General features: G+C 36.6%; 1 protein-coding gene across 1 annotated transcript; it reads left to right on the top strand.

The window, feature by feature from the left end:
• Positions 1 to 549: 549 nt before the first annotated feature.
• On the top strand, positions 550 to 26385 carry leo1 (LEO1 homolog, Paf1/RNA polymerase II complex component). Its single transcript, XM_081371908.1, has 11 exons — positions 550 to 652; positions 1753 to 2364; positions 3664 to 3765; positions 3847 to 3941; positions 5554 to 5702; positions 5806 to 5985; positions 6116 to 6250; positions 7394 to 7529; positions 11095 to 11284; positions 13376 to 13473; positions 25005 to 26385. Exons 1-11 carry the CDS (start codon positions 595 to 597, stop codon positions 25188 to 25190), a joined length of 1941 nt encoding a protein of 646 aa, XP_081228034.1. The 5' UTR covers positions 550 to 594; the 3' UTR covers positions 25191 to 26385.
• The last annotated feature ends 988 nt before the right edge of the window (positions 26386 to 27373 follow it).

Raw genomic sequence — 27373 nt, 5'->3', positions numbered from 1 at the left:
TATTGTTGAATATTAAGTAAAGCCTAAGTTAGCAGAACCCCCAAAATTGAGGTATTTTTTTAGGTAATTGAGTTTTTTTTTTTTGTTGTTGGTTTTTTAATTCAATGAATCAATATAGTAGAACTTTAGATTTTGATTTTATTGTACATAAGCATATTCATTTGAACCCTACTTGGTTAAATACCTTAAGTTCTGGTTTACAGTGTACACAAGTAATGAGGACAATGTAACGTCATCTGTAAAATTTGCTCTGTTTTTACTAAAAATTAGTTGCTTATCTTTGCAATGATAATTAATTTGCTTTATGTAATTTGTTTAATGTCACACAGTACAGTTACACAGTAGCTATAAAAAACCCACATAAAATTATTATGAACTAATTTCACTACACTTCAATGCAGTGTGGTAATTTATTACTGGGCCAGATGAGGAAATCACTGAAATTAATCACTGCATGTACGAGGCGTTTGTCTATATAAAATATCTCCAGGGCTTTTACTTTATTAAAAGGGCTTTTATTTTATAAAGTTTTACCGGAGCTTTGGGTTTACAAACCTTCAACCGGATGTTGATCGTTATTTACAGCCGGTGAGAATGGCGGACATGGACGAGCTTTTCGGTAGTGATGGCGATAGTGACAATGAGCAACGAGGTAGTTTTTACACTTGCATTATTGCATTAATCATTGAAAATGTGTTTCATTTATGTGTTAAGTATATTTATTTCAGCAGAACTCTCGTTTAGCGATATGTGCAGACAGTTGTAAGACGGTCATTGCTTCAGCACTGTAACGTTAGACAGTTTTGATCACATTTTATCGGTATGGTCAGATCAGATATTATCTTCACAAAATAACAAATTATCCAAAGATATCGCCCACACTTAAAAATAGTTGAACATTTTATGATCTATTTAAAAAAAAAAAAGTAGTAGTCTTTCCAATTACATCTATTTTCTATAATATTTATTATACATGTTTTAAATATAAATTATAATAGGGTAGATGGACATTTCTTCCCCGTCAAAATATTTATTATAAATGCATAAACTAGTGCAAAAATTTGTCTTTAATAAACCTCTTTCACGATGTGCATGTTACTTAATTTTTTTGCCATTAGAAATTAAATGTTATGATCATTATACAACTGTCCTGATAACATATATATATACATATATATGTATATATATATAAACCTGCCTCACTGTTTATAATTAATATTTGTGAAAAACGTATTATTTTCAAATCAAAGTTATAATGGTCCAACCAAATGCAGAAAAAATTGTAGCGATGTCAGAGAAGTCCCCTCATATGATCTCCCGTCAAGATAAATCTCAAAAACTCTATCTTCAAATATCAAATAATTTAATGTAATATAATAATTTGTATGACAGGGCAAGCTTAGTTCAGGTTTTAAAATGTCATGTGGTGCAACTTCCCAAAATCTCAAAAATATTTATTAATTCATGATATTTGTAATAAAATAAATAAATAAAATAAAAACTATTCCTTAATTGAAGACAAATTATTGACAAATTAATTAAAATGAATAAACAGTTACTGGTTGTACAATTGTATAGTTGTTAAATTTGGAGAAATTCCTCATTATGTAGCTCTTTTTGGCATGTGAAATGTTTCTGAAGGACTTGTTTATGGTCCGTGTTCCATATTGAAGATGTAAGTCAGTTTGGATAAAAGCATACCCTAAATGACAAGTTAATAGATTAGTGTATGTTTTGATGTGTTTCTTCCAGCGTCCGCCTCTGGTTCTGGCTCTGGCTCTGGCTCTGAATCGGAGCATGAGAGACCCAGATCTGCCAGCAATGCTTCTGGCAGCGAGAGCGACAGGGATCATGACGAAGACGAGGATGAAGATGGGGGAAAGCCAAGCAATAAAGAGCTGTTTGGAGACGACAGCGAAGACGAGCGCGGGAGCCAGCACAGCGGCAGCCAGCGCAGCGGCAGCCCGTCAGAGCGATCGGGCAACCAATCAGAGGCGAGCATGCGTTCGGACAACGAGCACAGCGGGTCAGAGGGCCATCACGAGGAGGACGACGATGATGACGACAGGGGCCACAGGTCAGATGTAGGTAGTCCAGTCTCAGGAGCAGGAAGCCACAGGTCTGACAGAGGAAGTGCAAGTCCAGTGTCAGAGGCGGGCAGCCCACGCTCAGAAGCTGGAAGCGGCCATTCAGACCCTGGGACACCTCATTCAGATGGAGAGGGGTCCGGGAAAGATGTCCATTCCGGAGATGAGAAGTGGGGCAGGGATGGAAAAAGTGACCAATCAGAGGACGAGGACAAACCACAGAACTCGGATGATGAAAGGGACCATTCTGATGATGAAAGGGAAAGACAAAAATCAGGTGTGGTATATTCGCAATGTGATTATTTTTATTTATTTTTCCAAAGGAGTTCAGCACAAATCCGCCCCGAAGCTGGATTTTATTTATCATTTAAATCACAGTGCATAATGTTATAACTTACACTGATGCTGCCATCACGTGCTATCAAAAATAAAATAAAAGACAAAATGATATTTAGCATCACATATTCATTGTCAACCATATAAACATTCGCCACGTTATCTACAGTACAGTCAGCTTTTTGACGAATCGGTCAAATACAGGCTTTTTTTGCTGTGTATAATACATACAATGCGCTTCAAATGATTATAAATGTATGTAACTATGCACTACTACGACAAGACAAGCTGTTGTGAAAAAACTAATGAAGAATAGCAAGTCACAGCAGCAATCGTTCTCCCCTCCGCCATGTTTACTTCCCAGTGGTAAATACGACTCAGTACAAGAGTCACCATGATAATGTCACAAAACAATGTTTTTGCCTTGATGACATCTAAAAAAAAAAAATGATGGTAGGATTAAAGCGTTCACATGCTTATTTTTTCCTTTTGATCAGATTTAGGGCTGCACAATATATCAAAGTCATCTAAATATTGCAAATGTATATATCGCGATATGCTTATTGCAACAGCTTGCAATAACTGGGGTCATGAACAAAAGACAAGGAGAAAATCACTCACTGCTCTTGGCTGAATAACTTTTGTAGCTTTAATAAGAATCAGTATACAGTATGTTTAATTCATACAGTGAAAACTAAGCTGTGTTTTATTTTTACATTTGATTATTCAGTTTCTGTTGTTAAATAAACCTAACATAGGCCTTCCTGAAACCCTAAACCTAAACACTTTCAGAAGTTGTAGGGATGTTTTCTTGTCACAAAAAGAATGTGAAACACGTATGTAGGCTTTATAATTTTAAATATATTTTAAAGATAATTTTAGTTTATTTACACACTTTAAGCATTATCGTATTGCATATCGAATATCGCATTATTTAATGAGTTATCGCATATCGCATTTTTCTTCAATATCGTGCAGCCCTAATCAGATTATTTCAGGTCTACACCACCCCTTTACATTTGATTGACATTTAATTTGGATCAAACTCAATTGAATGGAGGTGTTTATGTGAAACCTTTTCAATCCGACTGTGCAATCAATATGATTAATAATCGCTCATTTGGATGCATGTAAACGTAGTTATTGTGTTTGTGTCAAAAAAGGAAATTTTTAGTTTTCATCTGATAGTATTAACATGTTTATTCTAACAAATCTTTCTGTTTGTGATCATTCATTTCAGAGTCTATCAAGGGCAGTGACAGCGAAGAGGATTTCACACGCAAGAAAAAGAAAAAAATCGCTTCAGACTCTGACTCGGATTCTGACCGTGATTCACAGAGGGGTGAGTGACACACACTTGCTGTGATGAAACGCAGCGTCACACACAGCAGCTCTGTTCAAATCTGTGTTTGTGTGCGTGTAGGTAAGAAGCCCGCAGCAAATGATCTGTTTGGGGAAGCAGATGATATTTCATCAGACAGCGACGCAGAGAAACCTCTCACACCTGGGCAACCAATGGTGAGACATGTACACGCACAACATCAGAATAAATGAATCTGCTGAATAACTAACTATATATTTTATATTCTCAAGCAAAGCTACCTTTCTTAGGGGGGTTGAAATATGTGACCCTGCACCACAAAACCAGTCACAAGGGTACATTTTTTGGAAAGTGAGATTAAACTGAATAAATAAGCTTTCCATTGATGTATGGTTTTTTAGGATAGGACAATATTTGGCTGAGATGCAACTATTTGAAAATCTGGAATCTGAGGGTGCCAAAAAATCTAAACATTGAGAAAATCGCCTTTGTATATATGTATAAAAGTGCTGTGTGCTGCATTCACTCATAAAATGATATATTTTTATATATTTACAGTAGGAAATTTACAAAATATCTTCATGGAACATGATCTTTACTTAATATCCTAATGATTTTTTTTTAAATTTAAAAAAATTTAAAAGAAAAATTTATAATTTTGACCCATACAATGTATTGTTGGCTATTGCCACAAATATACCCGTGCTACTTATGACTGGTTTTGTGGTCCAGGGTCACATATAATTAAACGGAAGTTGTGATAGGCTTTTCTTCACTGTTGTGATGTACATATCCGAGTGGAACAGCTTCACGAACAAGAAAAAATGCAGGGTGTTTATTTTGGTCTATATTGAAATCACGATTATTTAACACGATTATTGGTGGGGGATATGATCAAAGTCTTATTTCATGATATGAGTAATTGTAAATGTCAGTGAAATTTCACAATTATCGATACTTAAGCAAAAACTTGTACTAGGTTAATTAATGTAAGTAAAAAGTCCTCAAAACAGTTACAGAAGACAGGTAAACAGTCAGCAATACGATAAAAACAAAGAAACTAATTGCAAACAAAACTGACAAAAGATACAAATTAAATAAACAGTGATTTGTTTTTCAGGAAGATGTACTAACAGTGTTCTAACAAATTAAGATGGCCATAAATATTACTATTGTAATTTTACTGATGTTCTTTAAAATAAGTACATGTATGTATTTTATTTATTCATTCATTCATGTATTTATTTAGTTTACTGCACAATAGTATTATTACTATTGTAATATATTTCTTTATTGATTTTTATAATTTAATGAAAAAATTGTATTCAAAAATATATTTTCTGCATCTTGTCATCTTTCTCACCCATGAAAAGGTTTCATTCCTATTTCTTGCTCTTAAAAGAGTCATAATTTAGATTTACACCATATTCACCCTCTCTAACACCTAGAATTAAACGGGTTGTTATATTTTACTGTATTTTCAGTAGGTAATACTTTATTTTATGGTGACGTAATTACACGTTAGTATGCACTTTAAATTATGCATAATTTCAAGTAACTAATCCTGGGCAATTCCACGCAAAACTGTCACATCCATAACACCAACTCAATACCATGGCATTGAGTTGGCGTTATGGATGTGACCGTTTTGCGTGGAATTGCCCACCTAACCCTATAGTATAGTAAATATTACTCTCTACTTATTTGTGTAATTACACTGTAACAATATCACCTTAAAATAAACTGTAACCCTTCAATATGCAAATTGAAATGACTAATCAATTGAATTAATCTGAACTGAATACATAGGATGGTGAGGACGGTCTGGAGGGAGATCATCCCGAGGAGGAGCCGGCTCCAGAGACGAGGATCGAAGTGGAGATTCCCAAAGTCAGCACAGATCTGGGCAGTGAGCTCTACTTTGTGAAGCTGCCCAACTTTCTCAGTGTGGAGCCCAGGTGTGTGAATGTCTCCTGGAGAACTGAAGGAGTTTCTAAATGCTCCATCCTAACAATCCCAGTCAGTCAGCAGTTTGTCTCCTCTCTCACTGTCTCTCCACAGGCCGTTTGACCCTCAATACTATGAGGATGAGTTTGAGGATGAGGAGATGTTGGATGAGGAAGGACGGACCCGTCTCAAGCTGAAGGTGGAGAACACCATCAGGTGGCGCTCTAGGCGCGATGAGGAGGGCATCGAAGTCAAGGAGAGCAACGCAAGGATTGTTAAATGGTCAGACGGCAGGTGAGGAGATGCATGCAGAATTCGGTGCTGGAAAACTGCACAGAATCATTTCAGCAGGTGCCGATTATCGCTCGGATGATAAAACTCAGCAGAAATCTGGAAATCAGCATCACTCTTTCTCATTCTGCAGCATGTCTCTGCACCTGGGGAATGAGGTGTTTGATGTGTATAAAGCTCCACTGCAGGGTGACCACAACCACCTGTTCATCCGCCAGGGCACAGGACTGCAGGGTCAGGCTGTGTTCAAGACCAAACTCACCTTCAGGTGCGTCTCACACACACTCACACACACACACGCACGTTATAGGCTGCATCTGAAAGCTTAATGACTTTGCAGGCGCATGAAGGACAGTACCTCACTAAACTAATTTCGGACAGACTTCTGAGGCAGCATAGCGGTTTAATGATCTACCACAACAAAATAGAGCGCACCGATAAATAAACAAATGTATAATTCCTAATACTAATTTCTTGCTAGAAATGACATCAAAAGTGGAAAAGGTTTGTCAAAAATGGACATTTACATACAAACTGACCACCAACCGCAACTTTCCGACACCATATTTCTGTTATGGAATGAAATGCACTGGATTATGGGATATCAAAGGCAGCGAGGAATACATCAAATAATGATATTTCAGTACGTGTGTTGTTGCCTTCCTGCTTGCAGTGGCAGCATTTTTCAGCTTTCGGACACAGCCATAGTATTGGTAGTGATGAGATATCACTGGGTGGACGCTAGGTGGTGCTATTGGGTAATTTTTGCTAACCAGTGCTACAGGATCACATGTTTTTGTAGGCCACAACCTGGACACAAGTTAGCACTTCCGGTTTCAAGTCCTCATCATCCTTTCGTCCTTTGTTACCATGATAACCGCATGCATCTGCATTGAATTTACATTTTGTGTATGAAAAGTACCTCTACACACGAGAGGAGGCTGCAAAAACAAAACTAAACAAAACAAAAACCTATACATTTAGTGCTATTCTATTTATTATGGTATTTGATATAGGAACTGTTGTTGTTTTCAAGTAAGTTTCAATCATGATGTTCCTCCATTTAAGCCAGTATAAAATTTCATACTGGAATCATCTCTCAAATTATATAACCAGTACTGCAAGCATATATACATTTAATAAATGTATTTAATCTTATTTTACTCTTATTTATTTATTTTTCAATTCAAGTTTGAGTATAGCGCCTGAAAACAAAGCCGTTGTGACGCCAAACGCCCTCATAGATCATTTTAAAAGAACAAATGTCCTATGCTCAAGTAATATGCATTTGTATTAATTCTAAAATTAAAAATGTTGTTTAAAATAGTTGTAGATTAATTAAAGCATATCACACTTCAGGATGCCTGTATGTGTATTTCTACACGTAGCTGACATGTATGTGTGTTTGTAGACCTCACTCCACAGACAGCGCCACACACAGGAAAATGACCCTCTCTCTTGCTGACCGCTGCTCAAAGACACAGAAGATCCGAATTCTGCCCATGGCTGGCAGAGACCCAGAGTCCCAGAGAAATGAGATGATCAAGGTAAAACAAACACACAACACACACAAACTTGAACTCGGCAAAGAGATTTGAGTTTAGACAAGACTGATGAAAAAAATTCATGTCAACACAGAAATGCTGTGTTTTCAGAGGGAGGTTATATCACAACGTGTATCCTCCTTAATAAAAAGCTCTTCTTTCTGAAACCCTGGAGTTTTAGGAGGAAACAAGGTCATAGAACTGTCCTCCTTGGGAGTTTAAGCATTATGTTTTGAATCTTAACGCCCCGATACACTTAAAGCGAAATCGAAGAACAAACTGGTGTGATGTCATTTCGAACAAAATCAGGCCAAAACAAAGTTCGTTTTTGTTTTTTTCGGGAGTTCGAAACCGCTTCTCTGACTTTCTGGAAAAGTTTGCTCTGGCTGGTAAACGCCATCGAATTACCATTGGTCCGTGGCGATGATTTAATAGGAAGGTGTGGCTCTGAAGCTCCGCCTTTTTTGACGTGGAAATCTTCTCCGGCCCATTTCTTCTGTTCCGTCCCTCGAGGTCGGACACCGGCGAGTAAAAACAGGAACACTCTTAAGAGTCGCTTTATAGTAGAAATTGAAGTTGTAATTGTCAATTCTAATTGACACTGACATGTTTTTTTTTTTTCATGTTCAATGCTGTAAAGCAGAGTCCTGCACTGGTCCTGTTTGGTAAACCTGCACCCGCCCCGCCCCCGCATTACTTAAAGTTCCCCTGTAATAAATCAACTTATCCCTTAAAACTCCTCTTTAATCACCAAAATTACATTTTTTAAAGTTTTCATTAAAAATTAATTTCTTCATGCTTTAAAATAGCTTGAATGTAACTCCACACCTTTGCCTCATTTAGTATACGCGGTTCTATGAATATTCAAATTAGCCCCGCCTCCACTCACTCGCACCAGTTCAGAGACCCACTCATTGACATTAACGTGTGATTGGTTACAATTGTGATTTGATTATTTTGTGACATCAGAAACTTCGATTTCAAACCGTGGTTTTGAGCTTGTCTTTGGTTCACTGCGGTTTTAAGGAGAAAATACTCAGCAATGGTGTTGAGTTATGAATTTGTACATGGTTTGTCTTAAAGCATATTAAAAATACCACATAGACATATAAACAACATTAAAAGCTTGATTTTCACCACAGGGGGACTTTAACAGAACACCCGAGCTGTTATCCGACAGCAGTCAATTAATTTTTATTGAAAGCAATCAAACCAACATTAGGCATTCTGAGTTAATGCATTTAAGAAAAATAGAATGGTAATAATTAACAGGAAAAAAAGATAAGAGGGTGCATCCGTAACAGTATAAAACTTTTGTTAACAATCTGCCCATACAGGCTATTTTGAACAAATGTGCATAAATCACAGATGCTGAGATGTCTCCATAAAGGAAAAGAACATTATAGCAAAATATGAGCCTTTACTGTCATAAAAAAATTATAGGAGATATTTTAGCGGATTCACTCTGCGTTTAAATGCGGTTGTCTCTCCTGAAACTCTGCAGTGTATATGTGGCCGTTGTTCCTCTTACAAACATGAGAGCGTTCCACTTATAATGACTGAAATCTGTCAATCACTTTAGTTGCAGCAACAATGCTAGAATGCTGCAATTAACATTGTAATGTGAAACCTTTGACTGTCTGACTACAGAACGTGAACACAAATAAGCACAGGATCGTTTGAAAGCCGCTGCCTATCAGTGGGTAAAGGATTGAGTCGAATATTCTTTCCTATTGATTCCCAACCCGCACGCAGAGTAAATAATAGATAAATATTATTCCACCTGTTACATCAAATATAAGCGATTCACCCGTCGAGTACCCGCAGGAACCCAAGTGCATGCAGGACTATCCTGTAAAGCTGCTTGCTTTAAAGCGATCTTTGTATAACATGCTATAGAAATAAATGTGATGTGACTTTACTGGAGTTTTGAATTGCAGAGCTTTTGCAAACATAAGCACATCACTATGATCAGATGCTTTCTCAATGGTTGTTTTCTCACTGCTGTCATTTTTGCTGTGCGTTTGTTGTTGTTGAAAGGGAATTCACATATTTCACACATTACATATTCATCTAAACGTCCGGATGTTCGCTAACACTATACCACTGGTCACGTTTTTCGAACTTCTTTTTAATCCTAAGCGAGGGACGAGAAAGAACTTAGCCTTGAGTATATCGGGGCCTTTAAAGGTCAATATTACACACAATGACTCTGCTCTTGTCATTTCAGAAAATCTCATTGTACAAATCTGATAAGCTATTGCATAAGACAGCAGTAAACATAACAGACTTATCAGAGTCTGTGAAGACCAGGCCATCTCGGCTCACAGCATGTTTTCACACACACACACACACACACACACACACACATAAACACAGCAGATCTTGGCAGCAGCAGGTTATGCACGTATGATTTGAGCTGTGTTATCTAAACAGATTGTCTGACAACTGAAGTGGAGTACTGTAAATGTTTTATCTATTTACTCTCTCACATTTATTTCCCTCTGACCAGAATTCTAATGTCCAAAGAGCCAGATTTCATATCAGATGAATGACCATAAGTCAGTCAAAGACCTAGACACCATTAGACAGTCTTACTGTCATAAATGTTGATGTGTAATAAATGAAGAGCTATAAAAGGATTTCATGTTTTATTGAAATTGATTTTGAGAGATAATAATCATGCATAAACGCCTGGACCTGTTTTTGATTCAACTGGGCCCGAGTTTACATTGTATATACACTACCTTTCAAACCTTTCGGGTCAGTAAGATTATTATTATTTTTATTTTATTTTTTATATTCAGCGAGCGTGCATTAAACTTATAAAAAATGCCAGTAAATACTTTTATTTTGTTACAAAAGATTTGTATTTCAAATAAATGCTGTTCTTTTTTTTTTAAATCACGGTTTCCAGAACTATATTAAGCAGCACTGTTTTCAACACTTATAATAATAATAATAATAATAAATGTTTCTTATCAGCATATTATAATGATTTCTAAAGGTCATGTGCTGAAATTTCTTAATAAATTGCATTTAAAAAATATTAAAGTAGAAAACTGTTCTTTTGAATTGAAATAATTTTTCACAATATTATCGTTTTTACTGTATTTTAAATCAAATAAATAGCCTTGGTTATCATAAGAATATTCTTTAAAAAAAAAATGTTTTTAACATCAGTGTATATACGATACAAATTCAATACATTCCAGATGGCATCAACCGCATTTATCATTTTAGTGTTTAAATGTAAGCGTTTAGTATCTGACAAACCCCAGCAATCTCTGTAAAATGATTGTATAAAAAAAATAAAATCTTGATTGACTGCAGTTTCATGGGAAAGTCGTGGAACTTCTCTGGTGAAAAGTGTGGGGATCCTGGATCAAAATGTAATAAATGAAAATATTTATTAAATCCAATAAGGTTTAGTTCTTAAATCCTTTTTCATTACTCAGATAAACTCAGTCTATATTTATCTCCTCTTTGACTGATAAACTAGGAAGTGGATGTGTTCCTTCAGTGTAATCCTGCAGTGACATCAGTATCTTTTTCTCTCTCTGTGCAGAAAGAAGAGGAGAGATTACGTGCATCTATCCGTCGCGAGTCCCAGCAGAGGCGCATGAGAGAGAAACAGCATCAGCGAGGTCTGAACGCTGGGTACCTGGAGCCAGACCGCTATGATGAGGATGAGGAGGGTGACGAATCCATCAGCCTAGCCGCCATCAAGAGCAAATATAAGGGTGGAGGTCTGAGGGGTAGGTGGTGGCGTGCCAAATATTATACATTGGACATTGTGTATAAAATGCTCAAACATTTTCAGATTGTACACTGTAAAAAATGTCAGATCTCTCCAACTCAGAAATTTCTAGTGACTGGTCACATCTAATTTTTTCAATTGGCCTAATTGAATTTCTGTGAATTGAATTTGATCAATTGTGGCAACAGTCTGTTAACATGGGCTCCATTAGGAATATGTTGAGCCAGTGGAAAAATGTAGTTTACCAAACCGTGTTGTTGGTCCAAATAAATGTTTTACATTTTATTTGCAATTTTATTTCTCACTGTCCCAACAGAAAACTTGTATGAAAAACAAAACATAACAACACTGAATACATTCAAGAAGTCTTCTGCGTAACAGGATGTCTTTATGTGGTGGTGAAAACTTTCAGAAGCGGCTCTGCATAGGTTAAAAACCTGCGAATAAAAATAAAAACTAACATTAATGTCAAGCTTCCCTGCATAACATCTGGAAAGTGACAAAACAGAAGTTAATTATATAATGAGGATGAGACAGTCAGTCGATTTAGATATTGCTTTATCGTTTATTTTGTGGTACGTAAACATATCCAGCTTTTCAGTACTGCTTAAAGTTACAAGCGCTAAAAAATGAATGGATGAATAAGATAATCGCGAGCTTGACGCGCTTTATATAAAAAGGCAATAAGTCCCAGGCCGACGCCAGCTGCAATCTAATGACACTGTGTTCGGCCATGTGGTGCACATATCACACAAATTACATCTCAGAAGTCGATCAAAGCTGTATATTACACACGTATGGCTACCATCAGATAATTGTGGTAACTGGGAAAACGCTCTTGAAACCAATGAATGCATGAACTCAAAATGTTATAAAATATATTTTAAACTTTATACCGGGTCTTAAAGTAAAACTTTGGAGAATTATTTCAGTGCTCAATACTCACCATAACGTCTTGAAACTTATGATGATGATGTTTATCAACAGCCCATTTTATTTCTAGTGATGCACCGAATTTTTTTTACAGAAAACAAATTTTATTTAATGTAAATTTAATAAAAAAACTGAAAACAAGGTTTATTTAATAATCAGTTCATTAATCAAATTTAGTAATCAACAAATAATTGTTGAAATATATAAACATTTAAACGGTGTCTGTAATGACTGATTTATTGAAACATTCTGTAAAGGAGATATAACAGGTTAAGTTAAGTTTATACTTTCATATCAAAAGTCACAGCGTATTGTGATTATTGGATGGTGTAGTTTTGTTCACGCATCAACTGAAAAAAGCATATAATAAAAGGATAAAAGGATAAATTGAATTCATCAATTCATATCAAAGATTGATTAAAATTGATTAAACCCAGAATTGTCAACCCAGCCCTAGCATCCACACAGCTGACATGTAGTTGTCATGTAGTGACACGTGCCATCTGAGAAGTGCTAATTAAACAGCGCATTTTGGTCAATGATTTCGGCCCTCCATTTCATCCAATATGCTGTATAATAACTGTATAATATGCTGACATAATTTTTGGTTGACGGAATTTCTGTGCATCACTAATCATTTCCATATGCTTGTAGCCATTCAGACATATGGTACCTGTAAACCTTTACACCAACTAAACAAACAACTCTGACCAAATGACCGCCTCTATAGGAAGTAGGTCAGTTGAAATGGCCTCTGAACTGTGGTGGGGTGCTGTGTCTGTCCTCTATATTGTATTCCATCGCTTCCCCGTGGGTCAGTGTTTCTGCACAACAGATTCTTTGAGTGAGATTGAGACCTGCTGCGATCAGCTAGAACATTTTGTACAGCAACAACAGCTTGTGTTCCCAAAACAGTACGTCTCACACTTTCTCACTGACAGTAACCGTTAGAGCCATTAGCCGATTACCTGCCGACTCCTTAATACTGCATTATGTCGGAGTCCAACTGAGATTTAGATTAGTTTGTTCAGTTTGATTTGTTTGTGCCAGTAAGAAGTATTTACTGAAAGAACATCTCTCTGGAATGCTTGAAAATGTGTCCTGAATTCTGAGCTGTGCTAAAATGTTTGTTTGTTTGTTTGTTTGTGGGTCATAGAGGAGCGAGCCAGGATCTATTCGTCAGACAGCGATGAAGGTTCTGATGAGGACAAGGCCCAGCGGTTGATGAAGGCCAAGAGACTGGACAGTGATGAGGTGAAACTTTCAGTCCAAACAGAGCGTTTATTTTAAAAAACCCTGAAAAAGGAATATATGATATGATGTCATAACCAGTAGCACAACACTTTTCCAGCATCCTTGGTTACAAAAGTATATTTCCCATTTGTTTTCTTCAGTAAAGAGATCCATGAACCTAAGTAAACGACTTTAAAGGTTCACACTTTACTTCACATAAAAGTAAAAATTCTGTCAGCATTTGCTCCTGTCGTTCCAAACCTGTAAAGCTTTCTTTCATCTTTTTAACACAAATGAAGATATTTTTAATATTCTCTCATAATTTTTGTCTATTATTCATTAAAGGTGTAATGAGATAGAAATGTGACGATATTTCTCGTCGAGGTAAAAGCTGTTTGGTGATATCAGCATAGAGTTGAGTTTGTAGCAAAACCTTTTATAGTGCTTGCATTGTTGTTCTGTCTCATACTCAGAAACTAAAGTCACATCCGTTACAAGATATGGCTGTCATGATTCCTCGATTAAAAAAAATATACATCTAAAAAAAATATCCTCGATTTTAATTTACCCACGTCGTTTAACCAACAAAATACGGGAAGTGGCTGGAAGAATCAATGGACCGCATTATTGGACTGTTTTCTAAGGCTGAAGCCATTGTACGAATGAACCTTTTCATAGTGTTATTGTAAAATTAAATAACTAAATAAATGTGCTGCGGGCTTCGGAGTGATTTGTTCATCGCAATTTCAAAATAAAAGTTTAAACCCTCGCAGTTTGCATTTAGACATCAAAACGTTCTTGTTCAAAAAATTACACTAGCATTTCTATTGTAAAGAAGTGGCCAAATATTAAATATTACGTGGACATATTAATTAAATGTTGTTTGGCCAATAATAAACAAGGATTTGATCATGCTGTAAAGTGTAACAACAAAAATCACCAGTCCTGCAGGCATTTGTTATAATGCGTAATGTACAGAAGTTGATTATTGTTTATAGTATATTACATGATGATCTACAGTTATGGTCAGAATTAAGGGCACCCCTGGTAATATGATCAAAAATGTCTGTAAAAAAAGAAATCTGCATTTTTTTTTTTATCCTTCTGATCTTTCATTCAGAAAAGTTGCAAAAATCTAACCTTTCATTGAAGTAAAAGAATTGAAAGTGTGGGGGAAGTCACATTATGAAGTTCAGATGCAAAAACCTCTAAATGCCATCTGAAATTTTCTTCTAGAATGATCATTTTTATCAAGCTTGTATATTTAAGTTCAATAATTTCACTTAAATGGCAGTTAATAGGTAATTTTCTTTGCCATTTAAGTGAAATTACTGAACTTAAATATACAAGCTTCATAAAAATGATCATTCTAGGAGGAAATTTCAGATACAGGCATTTAGAGGTTTTTGCATCTGAACTCTTCAAATGTTTTTCTCCAAAACACGTTGGCCACAAATATTGATTGGCATGGTTTTATTTCAGTTAGCCTAATAGCTGGTTTGATTTGCATTGAGAGATGATTGATTTGCGTCGCGTCTGAACGCGTTGTTGTCTTTGGAGCTCTATCGATTTGATTTATAATTCTTGATTTTACTCTTTAAACTTACTTACAACAAACATTTTCTACTTTTCCTCACTGAGAAGCACTACTGCTCAAACCTCATAGTTACAACGCGGACTGTTGAGCAGACGTGTCTCAAGCCTGTTAGTGATTCTACGCTGGATACTCTTATAGGTTACTCCCGGGGATCACGGCTGAACGCGTCTTCTCAACACTCACTTACAAACATTTTTCACCTATCATGCGTCTACTCTACACCCGTACCACTTAAAAGACGGATTATATCTAAGACGCTTGTCAGAAATTAGTATTAATTGATAGCATCACTGGTAGTGTCGTTGCTACCTTACTGTCCATCTGTTAAAATGGCGAATATATCAGATGCAAGTAGTCTACCTTTTGGTGCAGGTGAGGACACATTTGAGCTGCACGCGGTACAGTCTGAGCTGGAAGCTGTTGAGAAACAGATCCACGACCTTTTAGTGAGACAGGCCGAGCTGAGAGACCGGCGTTTAGCTCTTGAAACATCACGCGCTGATGCTCACAAATCAGAGATTAATGTTACTAACCGGCTGACTCCGACCTCGTCTACTCCGTGCGTTACTCGGCATCGGTTCCGAGCGCCAAGGTCGCGATCAGCCATGGTCTCGTTCACTCCGGCTCCAACACGCCACCACGAAGCCTGGATATTTCCGCAGCGGAAGACGCGAGTCAGGTCTAGACCAAGACCCTCTCCGACCCTCCCGGTTTTCGAGTTATCCACACAAAACCGCTTCTCCGCTCTTCGCGAAACAGAACGCGATGCTGTGATCATCGGTGATTCCATTGTTCGGCACGTCCATGCTACATCAGGTAAAAATAAGGTGCACAGTCACTGCTTTCCTGGTGCTCGTGTTTCTGAAATCGCTGCTCGCGTTCCCGAGATTCTGAACGATAACGAGCGCGTCGGAACTTTGGTATTGCACGCGGGAGTGAACGACATCAGGCTGCGCCAGACGGAAGTTCTGAAGAAAGACTTCAGGAATCTGATCGATACGGTACGCAGCACATCGCCTGATATAACGATCATTGTGTCAGGACCGCTTCCCACGTACCGTCTAGGACATGACAAGTTTAGTAGATTATTCGCGCTAAATGAATGGTTAACGTCATGGTGCAATGAGCAGAAACTGCTCTTTGTAAATAATTGGAATCTGTTTTGGGAGCGTCCTAGGCTATACCGTGCTGATGGCTTACACCCAAACAGATTCGGATCGGATCTTCTGTCAGATAACATCTCCAAAACGTTAAATACCTTTTGACTAGTAACCAAAAGTCCAAATCATAGTCTCTGCTGCACCAAATTAACTGATATAAATACTAGTGTAGAACATTGCATAGAAACTGTGTCTATTCCTCGTTTAGTGCGATCAAATAATAAATCTACTGCAGGATCTAGGAAAAATCTAATTGTTATTAAAACAGAAAATGTTGCTATTAGTAAACAAAAACAATTTCTAAAGCTAGGTCTTTTAAACATTAGATCACTCACACCTAAGGCAGTTATTGTAAATGAAATAGTCACAGATAATAGCATAGATGTACTTTGCCTTACTGAAACCTGGCTTAAACCAAATGATTATTTCGGTCTAAATGAGTCTACTCCATCAGGATACTCCTATAAGCACGAGCCCCGTCTGATTGGTCGTGGCGGCGGTATTGCAACTATCTATAGAGATATTCTCAATGTTACTCAGAAAACGGGTTATAAGTTTATTTCATTTGAAGTACTTGTACTAAATGTTACGCTCTTAGATGATAGAAAAACATCCCTATTATCTTTAGCCTTGGCTACCGTATATAGACCACCAGGGCCTTACGCTGATTTCCTAAAAGAATTTGCAAATTTTCTCTCAGATCTATTGGTCAATGTCGATAAAATATTAATTGTTGGAGATTTTAACATACACGTAGATAATCAAAATGATACGTTAGGGGCTGCGTTTATAGACTTATTAAACTCCTTTGGGGTTAAGCAAAACGTTACCGGACCGACTCATCGTTTTAATCATACACTCGATTTAATTATATCACATGGAACCGATCCAACCGATATAGATATCATTCCGCAAAGTGATGATGTAACTGACCATTACATGGTAACTTGCATATTACGTACCCCGGTAATATATCATGCTGCGCCGCGTTATCGATTAGGCAGAACAATCCTTCCATCCACCATAGATAATTTTTCAAATTGCTTATCGGATCTGTCTCAGCTGCTGCCTGAACCTAAACAAACAGATGAACTAGACGAACTAACCAGCACTATGAGCACCGTTCTCTCTGGAAAATGGGATATTGTTGCACCTATGAGACTAAAAAAGGTCAGAGAGAAAATTAAAGCACCATGGTACAACAATACTACTCGTGTTCTAAAGAGAGAAACCCGTAATTTAGAGCGTAAATGGAAACAAACTAATTTAGAGGTTTTTAGAATCGCTTGGAAAGACAGTACGTCACGCTATAAAAAGGCCCTAAAAGCGGCCAGGGCTGAGCATTTCCGCAAACTAATAGAAAATAACCAAAACAATCCTAGGTTCTTATTTAACACCGTGGCTAGACTAACAAATAAACAAGCGTCACCTCAACAAAATATTCCGTTACAGTTTAGTAGTAATGATTTCATGAATTTTTTCACTGAGAAAATAGAAAACATCAGATCCATAATTGTAAACGTTCAATCTTCAATCGCGCCTTATAATTCAGCCTCGATTATCACCCCGCAAGAACAATTACAGTGCTTTACAACTATAGAACAAAAAGAGTTAAATAAATTTATCATTTCCTCTAAAACAACAACATGTTTATTAGATCCCATACCAACTAAACTATTGAAAGAAGTGTTACCTATAGTGGAAGAGCCTCTCCTCAATATTATTAACTCGTCTTTATCTTTAGGTCATGTTCCAAGAACATTTAAATTGGCAGTTATAAAACCACTAATTAAGAAACCACAATTAGACCCAAATAACCTAGCAAATTATAGACCCATTTCAAATCTTCCTTTTATGTCCAAAATATTAGAAAAAGTTGTGTCTGCCCAACTGGGCTCTTTCTTGCAAGAAAATGACACCTATGAAAAGTTTCAGTCTGGGTTCAGGCCGCATCATAGCACTGAAACTGCGCTCGTTAAAATCACAAATGATTTACTCTTAGCTTCTGACCAAGGCTGTATCTCAATACTAGTTTTACTTGATCTCAGTGCTGCGTTCGATACTATAGATCACACAATACTCTTAGATCGGCTACAAAACTATACCGGTGTTCAAGGACAAGCATTAAGCTGGTTCAGATCATACCTATCTGACCGCTACCATTTTGTCTATTTAAACGGAGAAAAATCGATCATAACTCCAGTAAACTATGGAGTGCCGCAAGGATCTGTGTTAGGCCCTCTATTATTCTCAATATATATGCTGCCACTTGGAAATATTATAAGGAAACATGGAATTAGTTTCCATTGTTATGCGGATGACACTCAACTATATATTTCATCACGGCCGGATGAAAACGCTAAATTATCCAAATTGACAGAGTGTGTTAAAGATATAAAAGATTGGATGACGCACAATTTTCTTTTATTAAATCCAGATAAGACAGAGGTAATACTTATCGGTTCAAAAAACCGCCCACAAAACCTCCTTCAATACAACTTTAACATAGTAGGGTGTCCTGTTACTTTATCCTCTACAGTAAAAGACCTGGGTGTTATATTAGATTGTAACTTGTCTTTTGAAAATCATATTTCATATGTTACAAAAACAGCCTTTTTTCACCTTAGAAATATTGCTAAATTACGTAACATGCTATCTGTTTCTGATGCAGAAAAGCTAGTTCATGCATTCATGACCTCGAGACTAGATTACTGTAATGCTTTATTAGCTGGTTGTCCTGCATCCTCAATAAACAAGCTACAGTTAGTCCAAAATGCCGCCGCTAGAGTTCTTACTAGATCAAGAAAGTTTGACCATATAACACCAATTTTATCATCACTACATTGGTTACCTATAAAGTTCCGTATTAATTACAAGGTATTGCTACTGACTTATAAAGCCCTAAACGGCTTAGCTCCAGTTTATTTAACGGATCTTCTATCGCCCTATAATCCATCGCGCTCTTTAAGATCACTAAATTCGAGGCTTCTGGTCATACCTAGGATATCCAGATCCACCAAAGGAGAGAGAGCATTTTCACATTTAGCACCAAAACTCTGGAATAGCCTTCCTGATACTGTTCGTTGCTCAGATTCGCTCTCCCAGTTTAAAACTAGATTAAAGACGCATCTCTTCAGCCAGGCATTCATATAATATTTTAATCTTACAGTTAAATCCGGTCTCTACTTCATAAACGCCAGAGGAGAACTGGCCCCCGACTGAGCCTGGGTTCTCCCAAGGTTTTTTTTTCTCCATTAGGTCACCTAATGGAGTTTTTCGGTTCCTTGCCACTGTTGCCTTTGGCTTGCTCAGTTGGGGATACTTAATTTGATTAATCGATTCAACAGTGCTATTGATCTGCATTACCAAACGTGGATGTTTTACACCAGAAACATACACTGATGTACTATTTTATTTAATACTGTGAAGCTGCTTTGATACAATCTGTATTGTGAAAAGCGCTATATAAAAATAAATAAAATAAATAAAAATAAAAATGATCTTATGGAAAGTATTCCATGCCGATCTCTAGGTATGGTGAAGGCTATGTGATGATGTGGGGCTATTTTAATTCCAAAGGCCAAGGGAACTTTATCAGGATGCTTAGTATCCTGGATCCATGAAGTAACTGGCCTTTAAAAATAAAAATCTGCCTGCCTCTATGGGAATTTAACATGGGGGTGTCCAAACTTATGCACCCTGTATTTCAAGGAAGAACATTTATTTGTTTGCGATACATTATTCATTCACAAAGAAAATTGGTGTCCTTAAAGGTTGGATTTTTCCTAATTTTTTAAATTAATGCATTAAGTTAAATTACCAAAAGATGATTTTGTATGCCTCTTTTTAGTCAACTTTAGCATGGGTGTCTAAACTTATGCATAGCACTGTATATATATGTCGATACTTTCTATGTTTTTTTTATTTGGATAAAGAAAATCTGTATTTATAAAAAAAAAAATTATTTCACATCCTGCCCAATGATATCTTACAAACAATGTTGATATTGAAGGAAATGGAAACAAATATAGTGAATGTAATGTAGGCTATGCAATATATTATGTGCAAAAAGGTGGTTAAAATCACATTACATTTTAACATTGTAACATTACAATATAAAAACAAAAGCACAAACTAATTATTTTAGCCTGTATTTGATTACTCCATTATAATGGTCACTTTCATAAAAAATATACTTACTTCTAGGTTTAAAATTCCACATACGGCACATTTATTGTCTCCAACAACAAATATTTTAGCAGTATATTTTAGTCAGAGTTATTGCGCCACTATTCCATTGTGCTCCGTCTGTTTGGCGCGCATGCGCGTGGTGGCCGCATTCACGGAAGCTTGAATTTTATCGGAGATTCACTTGCAGAAGGCTCATCCTCTCCTGAAAAATTGACATATTTGTTTGACTTTCTAACATTAACAGATGGATAATATACCTGTGAAATGTAAGTTAAGCACTGAGGAAAGCACCACATCTCAAACGCATTAAGCAGCGCAAGTATTTATCTGTCAGTCAGCAACAGTATCTGTTAGAACATCTGACAGGGAAGCTGCTTTAAACTTGTTAACTATATCTTACCAGTTATTTTGAAGCCCTTAATATAACATGTTTAGGACGAATTGTACTTTCACTGCAGCAGCTCACACTGCGTCCTCCGCTATTTTTTAGATGTGCTCGTATCAAACTGCTGTATCGATATAAACGGTATTGCCTCATTCCATTTCGTTTCTAAAAAATGTATCAATATATCGTACGAACTCGATATATACCGCCCAGCCCTAATTCAGAATCTCTCCAGATCCTTCAGATTCCCAGATCCATGTTGGTGCTTCTTCTCTTCAGTTCACTCCACTCATCAGGTCAGGGAACTGGGACGGTCATGGCAGAAGCTTCATTTTGTGATCCCTAACACATTTTTGTGTTGATTTTGATGTCTGTTTTGGATCGTTGTCCTGATGGAAGATCCAACCACGGCCCATTATAAGATTTCTAGCAGAGGCTGTAAGGTTTTGATTTTTTTATCTGGTGGTATTTGCTAGAATCCATGATGATATGTATCTAAACAAGAAGTCCAGGTCCTCCAGCAAAAATATGCCCACAACATTAAAGATCCAGCGGTATATTTAACCGTGGGTATGGGGTACTTGTTATCCCTGTTTGCACCAAACTTATCTGGTTGCTTTGCTGCCAAAAAGCTCTTTTTTTAAGTTAAATCTGACCATAGATTCTGGTCCCTTTTGAAGATCCAGTCGTGTCTGACAACTGAATATGCTGGAGTTTGTTTTTGGATGAGCAACGAGGATTTTATATTGTGGTTGTTTGTTTTTTGTTTTTTAGGCTTTCTGACCCCAATACTTAAAGGGATACTTCAGGATTTAGCATTAAGCTTTGTATTAGTAGAAAACCTGTAGTATTTTCGAATTACCATGCTTTCCACCCTCGTATCTCTCTGAGACAAGAGATTTATGTATTTTTTGTCTGGAAAAAATTCTCCGATGACGCAAAAATCGTCATTTTGCATCATCGGAGGATTTTCTGGCCAGAGGCTAAAGACTACAGCCAGTAGATGGCGATGTCCCGCATGTTTTCAGCCCGCCCATAGAGGGAGGGATCTCACTCACAGAATGTACACAGTGTCAGCCGTCTTTCTTTGGAAGCTAAGCTAGCAGGCTCTTGTTCTGTGGAGAAAGCTGAATAGTAGGAGAAAGCTGAGTAAGTAGGGGTTACATCCTCCTTTTCCCGGACTTGTCCGGCGGGCGAGATCGTTCAAAATGTCCGGGATTCGGCTTTTGCGTTCTGCAGTCGCCATTCATTGTTTACATGCACACCTTCTGTTTCAATCTAACTGAATTCATTCCGATTGGTGAATCTGAATGTAGTGTTTACATGAACGCTAAACAAGTGATCGGTTGATGTGCGTTTTACCATTGCTAAGAAAATTCCTGCTCCTCCGTGAGAGATGCGAGACCCGGCGCGTCTCAGTAATGACGCCACCGGCCTCGCACCGTTCTCCCGCGGCCGCCAGCCTCGTCCTGCTCGCCAGAGTAAACATAATGAATGAATGGCGACTGTAGAACGCAAAAGCCGAATCCCGGACATTTTGGGCGATCTCTAAATCCCTGGCAAACTCATCACATAGGCTAGCCTTGTTGTTTGTTTTCAACTTACCGGTAGGCGTGGCCTTCTAAGGCAGCGAAGCAAGTGCATTCTGGGAGTTGTTGTCTTTCATCCACATAAGTCAAAAATACATTTTCTGGCTTTTCTCAGTCTAGAAAGCTCCAAATTCAAAAATTTCTTCACATTTCTTCTACTTAAATGACCTATTTTAAATACACATTCATCTTCCCAGAGGTGAAGTATCCCTTTAACTAATCTCTGCAATTCTCCATCTGTGATCCTTGGAAAGTCTTTGGCCACTCAATCTTTCCTCCTCTCCATGCATTAAGACAGTATAGACACACGTCCTCTTCCTAGCAGATTCATAACATCTTTAGTTGATTGGAACTTCTTAATTATTGCCCTGATGGTCAAAATGGGGATTTTCAATTCTTTAGCTATTTTCTTAGAGCCACTATCTATTCTGTGAAGCTCAATAATCTTTTGATGCACATCAGAACTATATTCTTTGGTTTTACTCATTGTGATGGATGATTAAGGGAATTTGGCCTTTGTGTTTCCTCATATTTAAACTCCTGTGAAACAAGTCATAGCTAGCCAATTTCGTGTTCTTAGTCACGCTGATGTGCTAAAAAAAAGGTAAATATTAATGGGAATATACTTCAGAGATATTTTACTTGTAAAAAAAATCTAGGGGTGCCAATAATTGTGGCCAACGTGTTTTGGAAAAAAAAAAATTTATTTCATAAAGTGATCATATTTACCAGGGGTGCCATTAATTCTGACCACAACTGTATTTTAACAGTTGTTCAATAAATTTATGATAACTTTCTTTTGATGCTTTATTTGAACCAATTATCATTGCCTCATTGTTATTATATATGCATTTTAAATCATTTTAAAAGCTGTTGTTCACTTAGACCCATTTTTATTACCACAAAAAAAATGATCCGATTAATCAATCAAAATAATTGAGCGATTATTCAATTACCAAATAAATCGTTAGTGACAGCCCTAGATTAGTTAAAACATTAAAAATGCACCTGCATAGTTTTGCATTTTGTGACTTTCAATCACATATTTTGTCATTGAAGATTTCTTAAAGGGGTGGTTGATTATGATTTCACTTTTCTAACTTTAGTTAGTGTGTAATGTTGCTGTTTGAACATAAACAGCATCTGCAAAGTTACAACGCTCAAAGTTCAAAGCAAAGGAAGATATTTTAAAGAAATCATTTTTTATCAAACAGCTAGTAGGGACTACACAAGCTTCCTCCCGGGTTAGTGACATCACTAACCTTAAAATTTACATAAACCCCGCCCCCGGGAACACACAGTCCATGTTGAGAAGAGGAAGAGTTACTGTAGTAGAGCACATTGCGAGTCTGTCGCAGCTGTCTTTTCACATGCAATACAGTACGTAACACAAATGCAATAGCTTGTCACTCTGTAGGCATCTTACAACAGTTCCCACACGAGCGATTTTATAAATGATCATGACAGAATAGGCTAATCAAAGACCTGAAGATAGTTAACTCCACATCAGCTACATAAATTCATCAAATAACCATTCAGAAACGTTCTGTTGCATTCTACATGTTGTCACTTCTTCTTGAGCCTCTCCATCATTGTCCAACTCCAGTTTAAACATAAAAGGCAGAACAGTTTCTGACATTGTAGTGCGTCTGTGTGAGGTAATCGGAGCTGCTAACACACACAAGCTTTTGAAGCAGCAGCTCATTTGCATTTAAAGGGACGCACACAAAACAACGTGTTTTTGCTCACCCTCAATAAGGGACAATTTGAACATGCTGTAAATAAATCATCTGTGGGGTATTTTGAGCTAAAACTTCACATACACGCTGGGTACATCAGAGACTTATTTTACATCTTGTGAAAAGGGGCATACTACCACCCCTTTAATAATAGTGTTAAAATATCGCCTTCTCGTGAACCCAATATTGTGTATCATCTCATGAGCTAAGTGTTTCATCACACCCCTAATATTCATTGAAAGAATAATCCATGCAACCAAAACTTTCAGGTTTCAAAAAGTTTAAGTCATCGTAATCCACTGCATGCAAAAACCAATGAGGTTCATTCTCACCCATGAAGCAAGTACATTTGAGCTTTTGTTTGATCAATGTTTATATTTGAATGAAAAGACATCATATCATCATCATCATCATCATATAAGTGATAGTCTCTTCAGAAGATTGATCTAAACCACTTTTTGGTGTGGACTTTCAATAGATTGACAAAAATAGAAAAATGACTGAAAGTCATATGTGTATGGACTGACATGAGGTTGAGTAAATGATGACAGAATTTTCAATTTTGGGTGAACTACTACCCCTTTAAGATGAATCACAATATTTGTTTCTCTGGTAACTGAATCCTGCTTAAGGATTGTTCATAGTGAATTATTGCTAAAACAAATTGCTGTAGAGAGAAAATTTTATGTCATAAGTTATGCTTTTCAAAGGTTAATAGGCTAGCCAATCATAACAGAAGTCATTTACATATAGAAGTCTTAAAGATACAGTATCAAAAACAATTCTAAAGCTCTGAGTGGCTGGAAAATGTCTGACTTGTCTTTAAGACACCTTGACTAACACCGTAAGTGTATATTAGGGAATTTAAAAAATATTTATCATTTCTTTCAGGAGGGAGAGAACGCTGGAAAGCGAAAGGCAGAGGAAGATGACGAATCTGCAGCCGCCAAGAAACCCAAAAAATATGTCATCAGTGATGAAGAAGAGGAGGAGGAGGTGGGAGAGGGAGAGGGAGAGGGAGAGGGAGAAGTAGAGGGAGAGGGAGAGGAGGTGGAGGATGTGGAGGAAGATGAGTGATATTTTTTTTCTTTTCTTTTTTTGCTTTTTGTGGTTATTTAATCACAATAAAGTAGGTGGTTAATCCATAAAATCAAATCTGCAGTTATTTGTATATTTTATAAGGATTGAAGATGCTCATCATTCCAACAGAACAATAAAGAGCAATAACTTCGATGTGGCCTGCTTGTGGTTTATTAAATGTGTAACTGAAATGTTGCACTGTAATATGTTCATTTTATAATAAAATCACTTCTAAAAGTTTGACCCCTGAACTGTAAAACTTATGAAAGACAAAAAAGGTTGAGGAACGCTGCTCTACTCGACACTGACAGAACTTCACCTTTTTTTTTTTTTTTGGTCTTCTGTTCAGTGTTTTATTTATTTTCTGAAAATAAAGATGAAACAGAAAGGACAATCTGTGTGTGATGGGCATTTCAAAAATGCGAAATATGTTGTAAACAGTTGCTGCAGAAATCTTAAATTTAATTTAAACCTTCACATGCCAAAATATATTACAAAGTGTACCTCTGGGGGCAATAAAATACATTTTTCAATATTAAAATACATTTTGAGCAATTGCAAAATGTGTTTTTTAAATGTATCTTGGACAATTTTAAATATAATGTCCAAGCAATAGATAGAAAAATAGTAGAATGTATTAAAAGGTTATACATATTTTATAATCTAATTTTGTGGGTGCAGATTAATTTGAGCAGGACTTTATGTCCTGGTAAAAAGATTAACCTAATTATAACCTGTAATTTATGAATGCTATCCATCACAGGTGCTGTTTTATTATTGACATGTTGACTGTTTGTGTTGGTGAGCGTTTTCTCACAGCACCTGCTGAATCTTCCGGCTAGAGAGATTTGAAAGGCTGTTTATGTACAGATCTCGCCCCATGGCCCCAGAATGACGCACACACACACACCCTTGTACTTCCTGGAAGGTAATGCAGGCCGCCTTACCCTGCATTTGTTCTCTTTTATTACTGCAGAGCTTCTGATCTATCGAGTCACCTCTCTAGACACATTTAACCAGCTTGCTGTTTTTAGCTCTTTTTCTCTTTCTTTTAGTGTTGTATGCTGTCATAATTGTGTTACTTAGTTGCTTTTTATTGAAAGTAATGTCATGTTACTTTTGCGTTACCTTTTCTCACCTGGGCTAGACTTGCTTGTTTGTTTTTTAATAAAAACATTTTTTTTAATTTGGCAAATGTATGAATAAGCCTCAGTCTGAAGGAAATGCAAATTCATGCCTTTACAATAGAGGGTGCAGCTCAGACAAACCAACACAAATTTTCGCTTAGTATATTTGAGAAGGTCAGCAGTGAAGACATTGCTTAGTAAAGTGAGATTGAAAATATAAAGTATTTTTGTGTTATTTAACATATTTAATTTTAGTTTGCATTTCACTGTTTTTATTCCTTTTCAGAAATACTGAATGAGTAAATGCATGTTAACATTTAGTCTTGAACTACAATAAGCATCATGTTTCCACAGCGTAACTGGCATTACTTATTTGAAAAAGTAGCTAACTCTTATTTTGTTGTACATTTAAAAGTAATGCGTCACTAGTTACTTGAAAAAAGTAATCTGATTACATAACTTGTACATAAGTGTCAGTATTATTATTTCTCATATTCAGCATTAATAAACTCAAGGTATAAGAATACTGACAATGCACTTAAAATAGTATTTTTGATTATATCTTTCATAAAGAAAAAATGATGCACATTTTATTATTTGAATCGATATCATTTTGATTACAATGAAATTCTAATTAGAGTTATATAAAATATATATGTATATATATATTGATCTGCCTGCATTGACACCATTATATGAGAACTGAACTGAGCTGGACGTTAACATTACTGTTTTCTCCAGAGCGGTTAAATATATATATATATATATATATATATATATATATATACACACACACACACACACATACAAATCAAGTCTTGACTTGACTGGACTTGAAAGCATTTGTACACCATGGTAGTGTTTGCTGTACTGCATTTATGCCAATTTAGAAATAATAATAAATAAATAAAAACATATATAAAACATGACGTTGGTCATAAATTGTGCTTAACCTAAAGATAAATCCTAAAGTATATTTGATATGCAAATCTTAAACATGCCTTCTACTATCCGATTGATTTATACTTTTTAAGCAAGTAAAAAGGCCTTTTA

This window comes from Scardinius erythrophthalmus (genome assembly GCF_964197995.2).
Source record: "Scardinius erythrophthalmus genome assembly, chromosome: 8".
Classification (NCBI taxonomy): Eukaryota; Metazoa; Chordata; class Actinopteri; order Cypriniformes; family Leuciscidae; genus Scardinius; species Scardinius erythrophthalmus.
This window is presented reverse-complemented; position numbering and strand designations above follow the sequence as displayed.

Coding starts and splice junctions, on each gene's coding strand:
- leo1 (XM_081371908.1), top strand. CDS start 595: ATGGCGGACATGGACGAGCTTTTCGGTAGTGATGGCGATAGTGACAAT. Junction 653..1,752: donor TAGTGACAATGAGCAACGAG/GTAGTTTTTACA, acceptor TGTTTCTTCCAG/CGTCCGCCTCTGGTTCTGGC. Junction 3,942..5,553: donor TCACACCTGGGCAACCAATG/GTGAGACATGTA, acceptor CTGAATACATAG/GATGGTGAGGACGGTCTGGA.